This window comes from Rutidosis leptorrhynchoides, chromosome 1 (genome assembly GCF_046630445.1).
Source record: "Rutidosis leptorrhynchoides isolate AG116_Rl617_1_P2 chromosome 1, CSIRO_AGI_Rlap_v1, whole genome shotgun sequence".
Lineage (NCBI taxonomy): Eukaryota > Viridiplantae > Streptophyta > Magnoliopsida > Asterales > Asteraceae > Rutidosis > Rutidosis leptorrhynchoides.
Genome location: NC_092333.1, coordinates 607,211,198 through 607,216,785, shown reverse-complemented (window position 1 = coordinate 607,216,785; position 5,588 = coordinate 607,211,198). Strand labels below are relative to the sequence as shown.

General features: G+C 31.8%; 1 protein-coding gene across 1 annotated transcript; it reads right to left on the bottom strand.

Annotated features, from left to right (window-relative positions):
- Positions 1–4,094: 4,094 nt before the first annotated feature.
- Positions 4,095–4,724, bottom strand: LOC139847599 (uncharacterized). Its single transcript, XM_071837307.1, has 2 exons — positions 4,492–4,724; positions 4,095–4,293 (listed from the first exon to the last, which is right to left on the bottom strand). The coding sequence occupies exons 1-2, from the start codon at positions 4,722–4,724 to the stop codon at positions 4,095–4,097; spliced, it is 432 nt and encodes a 143-aa protein (XP_071693408.1).
- Between the last annotated feature and the right edge of the window lie 864 nt (positions 4,725–5,588).

Below are 5,588 nucleotides of genomic sequence, written 5' to 3'. Positions count from 1 at the left end.
TTTCATGGCATTCGAAATATCAAAAGCTCGTTTTAAGTCTATCAAACCCTAACCAAAATCCACAAAAATCAATATTCATGTTTTTGAAGTTTTCTTAATCAACCTACGCATCAGAACGAAGCTAGTGATACTAGTAACACAATTAAAACATGAACTTTAACAATTTGACAACATGAACTCATCCAAAATCAAAGATTAAGCACACCCATTTCAAGTTCATGCTAGTTACTCCAAAAACAACAAATCGAGCAAACCAAACATATATTCATGTTAGACTTGAGCCATAGACACTAACTAACACCATTTCAAGTATATAAAATGAATTTAGAGAAATCTAGAGTTTTTAGAAACCTTACCCCAAGTAGTGAAATTGGTACCAAATCGAAGAGGATGAAGAGAGGATTCCAAATATGTAATTTTTTTTTATGTTTGCTTCTTGATTCGGGTTTAGATGATGATTCTTTGTGAAGATCAAAAAGATGTAAAAATGGAAGTATTAGTTGAAAGAAAAATGGAAAAGAGAAAGAAAAGAATTAAATGAATGGAGGAGGTGAAGTGGTTGACTAGTTGACCTAGTCACCACTTTGCCCTCTTGACAACATTGGTCCCTCAAGTTTCAAAGCGGGTGCAGGATTTTACCGAACGAATATTTTAAACACGCGAGAGTAAACGGAATGTGTTATAATCCAATAACGGAAATATTAAGAACATTAGTTAACGAAAGGTACGAATTTAGATAACGAAAGATATTATTAAAAAAAAATAGTGTTAAAAATAAATTTAACGGAAAAACGCGGGATGTTACACAACTAGCATGAATAATTACACAAAATTACAAACTAATGGAGCCTATATGGACACCTCTCATTCACGTGAACTAGCATCACCATTATCACTTTAATTTTGCAACTTACATGTATCAAATTACTCTCTCTCAAGTGTTCTTCCATTGTTCTAAGTGTTCTTCATCATCTTCATCAAAATCTAGCTCAATCTAGCTCATAGATCCTAACCTAGATCAACATACAAAACAACAACTCTAGAACACCTCAAAAACACTTCCAAGTTTACTAGCTTACTTCCAATCTTGCAAATCCATTTCAAGTGATCATCAAATCTCAAGAAATCTTTCTTATTTACAGTAAGATATCTTTTTAATTCAAGGTAATACTCATATTCAAACTTTGATTCAATTTCTATAACTATAACAATCTTATTTCGAGTGAAAATATTACTTGAACTTGTTTTCGTGTCATGATTCTACATAAAGAACTTTCAAGCCATCCAAGAATCCTTTAAAGCTAGATCAATTTATGTCACTTCCAGTAGGTTTACCTACTAAACTTGAGCTGGTAATGATGTTCATAACATTATTCGATTCATATATATAAAACTATCTTATTCGAAGATTATATCATGTAATCACTGAAACATAGTTTAGTTAATTCTAAACTTGTTCGCAAACAAAGTTAATCCTTCTAACTTAACTTTTAAAATTAATTAAACACATGTTCTATATCTATATGATATGCTAATTTAATGATTTAAAACCTGGAAACACGAAAAAACACCGTAAAACCGGATATACGCCGTCGTAGTAACACCGCGGGCTGTTTTGGGTTAGATAATTAAAAACTATGATAAACTTTGATTTAAAAGTTGTCCTTCTGGGAAAATGATTTTTCTTATGAACATGAAACTATATCCAAAAATCATGGTTAAACTCAAAGTGGAAGTATGTTTTTCAAAATGGTCATCAAGACGTCGTTCTTTCGACTGAAATGACTACCTCTTACAAAAATGACTTGTAACCTATATTTTCGACTATAAACTTATACTTTTTCTGTTTAGTTTCATAAATTTCAGTTCATTATGAAACCATAGCAACTTGAATCACTCAAAACGGATTTAAAACGAAGAAGTTATGGGTAAAACAAAATTGGATATTTTTGCTTGTTGTAGCTACGAGAAATTTGTAACAAATCTATTCTAACCATAACTTAACTAACTTATATTGTATTATACATGTACTCTAACATATTATGTAACCTTGATAGACCATAGACACGTATACAATGTTTTGACATATCATATCGACCCATCTATATATATTATTTTAAACAACCATAGACACTCTATATGCAGTAATGCTCGAGTTAGCTATACAGGGTTGAGGTTGATTCTAAAATAATATATATACTTTGAGTTATGATCTAGCCTGAGACTTGTATACACTGGGTTGTGGATTGATTCGAGATAATATATATATTGATTTATTTCTGTACATCTAACTGTGGACAACTAGTTGTAGATTACTAACGTTGGACCGCTAACTTAACAAACTTAAATCATTAAAACTTAATAAAAAATGTTGTGAATATATTTCGATCATACTTTGATATATATATATATATATATATATATATATATGTGTGTATACTTGTTATAGGTTCGTGAATCGATCCGTGGCCAAGTCTTAAATTCCGACGAAGTAAAAATCTGTGAAAGTGAGTTATAGTCCCACTTTTAAAATCTAATATTTTTGGGATGAGAATACATACAGTTTTATAAATGTTTTACAAAATAGACACAAGTATGCAAAACTACATTCTATGGTTGGATTATTAAACAGAATATCGCCCTTCAAGTCTGGTAACCTAAGAATTAGGGAAATGGCCCCTAATTGACGCGAATCCTAAAGATAGATCTATTGGACCTAACAACCCCCATTCAGGTTATGGATGGCTTTAGTACTTCGAGATTATTATACAGACGAGAGGTTCTGTTTGGGGATATTCTATGCATTAAGTTAATGTCGGTTACCAGGTGTTCAACATATGAATGAATTTTATCTCTATGCAGTTTGCGAAATGCCTGATATGAGATGTATATTTATGGAAAAATGAAATCTTGTGGTCTATTATTATGATTTGATAATATATAGGTTAAACCTATAACTCACCAACATTTTTTGTTGACGTTTTAAGCATGTTTATTCTCAGGTGATTATTAAGAGATTCCGCTGTTGCATACTAAATTAAGGACAAGATTTGGAGTCCATGGTTGTATGATATTGTGTAAAAACTGCATTCAAGAACTTATTTTGATGTAACATATTTTTATTGTAAACCATTATGTAATGGTCGTGTGTAAACGGTATATTTTAGATTATCATTATTTGATAATCTACGTAATGCTTTTTAAACCTTTATCGATAAAATAAAGGTTATGGTTGTTTTAAAAATGAATGCAGTCTTTGAAAAATGTCTCATATAGAGGTCAAAACCTCGCAACGAAATCAATTAATATGGAACGTTTATAATCTATATGAACGGGACATTTTATTAATCATCCTTTTGAATTATTATATAAAAAATAAAGAAAAAATTAAACAGATTCAAATTAAAATTTTCACAATTTATTGAAATTAAACAAATTCAAATTAAAAATTACAACTGATTAAACTTATTCAAATTAAACATACTAAAAACTGAAAGTAAATTAACCATTTAAACTTCTAAAGTTTGGTGGAAGGTCCAAAATGTGTTTAGTGAGATAATGTCGAAGTTTGTCATGAATGTTTCTATCTCGTATTTCTTGTTCTCTTACATCACGACTTGTAGATCGATTCCTTACAAAGTTTGGATTAGCTTCATCAGTCCTAAGTAATTCTTCTTCGAGCCATGTAATGTTGTAGCCATTAACCTCGACCATCATGTTGTGCAATAGCACACAACAATATAATATTCGCCTCAACTTGTTGACAGTGTGTGGACGTTCAACCATTTGTAATATATGAAATCTACCTTGGAGAACACCGAATGTTCTCTCGACATCCTTACCTGCACTTTTTGAAATCGTTTAAATTTTGCCCATGGCTCATCTGTTGGGGGTCGAATACGCCTTGATTAATGTTGCCCAATCTGGGTAAATATCGTCCGCTAAGTAATAACCATTTGGGTAGTCATTTCCATTTACAGTAAATGGAGCAAATGGTGCAGTTCCATTCTTGATGTCATCGAACAAAATGAAAATTGATTCAAAACATTAACATCTTTGTTAGCACCCGCAACACCGAAGAATGCATGCAAAATCTACATATCATATGAAGCAACGACTTCAAGAACAATGGTTGGGTGACCTTGATGGCCACTAGTATATTGCCCTTTCCAAGCAACTGGACAATTCTTCCACTTCCAATGCATGCAGTCAATGCTTCTTAGCATTCCCTTAAAACCATGTTTTTCCTCATGAGTGTTATACAAACGAGCTATATCGCTACCATTTGGTTTCCTCAAGTATTCATTAACATAAAATTCCAAAATACATTTACAAAACATTGATGTACCTTCGAACATTTGTAAGTATTCGTCAAACATGTCTGCTGTTGTACCATAAGTCAATTGACTTAACGCACATGTACACTTTTGTATCCTAGTGAAACCTTGTCGACCAAGTGCATCAATTTATTGTTTAAAATAATCAAAATACTTTGGTAATGGTTCAGCATCATAATTACTTATATCTTCAACAATGCTCAAAAATAACTCCTCACTCATTCTAAAACGTCTTCTAAAAGTTTTATCGGGATACATTGGACGCTCTTGAAAGTAGTGCTTGTGTAACCTTTCGGCTGCTTCTTCACGATCTCCATGGATGTAACTTCGAAATCGTGGAACTCGTTCTCTGTTTGCAGCCTCTTCGGCATCCAATTCTTCGGCCATTGCTCGTAAAAATCAATTTGTCTTCGTCATCCGAATCCCAAATATCAAAAAGCTTAAACAAACTTTTTGCCATTGAAATTTTTGTTAAAAAGGGAGTATTATAAAGTTGTACATAATGCTTCAAATATTTTTTTTTAAAGGCAAGCAATTTTATAGATAAAAATAAAATACAACTAGCAAGAAGCTAGAAAATGCACCCACAATAAGAACACACCTACAAAATACAAACTATCTAATCAACAAACACCACAAAAAATTAAACATGAAAAACCACGACAAATCAACTCGAATGACCCCAATAAAACAATCACATAACACAAAACAAAATGAAACATGAACACGAATGAGAGTTAAACTCATAGAGCCAATCACACAACACGTAGACCTTAAACCACAGCTTCTACGCTTCCGAGTCCGAGGATGAAACCGAATCGCAATTGTAATCGGGATCGTCATCGCAATCACAATCACAGTCACAATCGCAATTGCAATCGTCATCGTCATCGTCCTCATCTGAGTTCTTCATCAAATCATTGATAATAATCCTTTCATACTAAGTACGTTCTTCACGACATCTTTTGCGCTTCAATTGTTTTCTTCCTTGTACATACTTAATAAAATGATTTTTAATCAAAGGCCTAAATTTTCGCTTCTTATATCTATAAAATATGGTCATGATGGTGTTTGAGCGAAACTTTTGAGTTTGTAGACATAGCTGTGTTATATATGTGTTTTTACATACAAAGTAAGTTGTTCCTATTAAATTGGAGTATTGATTATTTTTCCTTTTTTTAGACATATATTCAAATATTTAGAGTATTCAAATTTGGATTACTTTGTTCTTTTTTCTATTAATTAATTTTT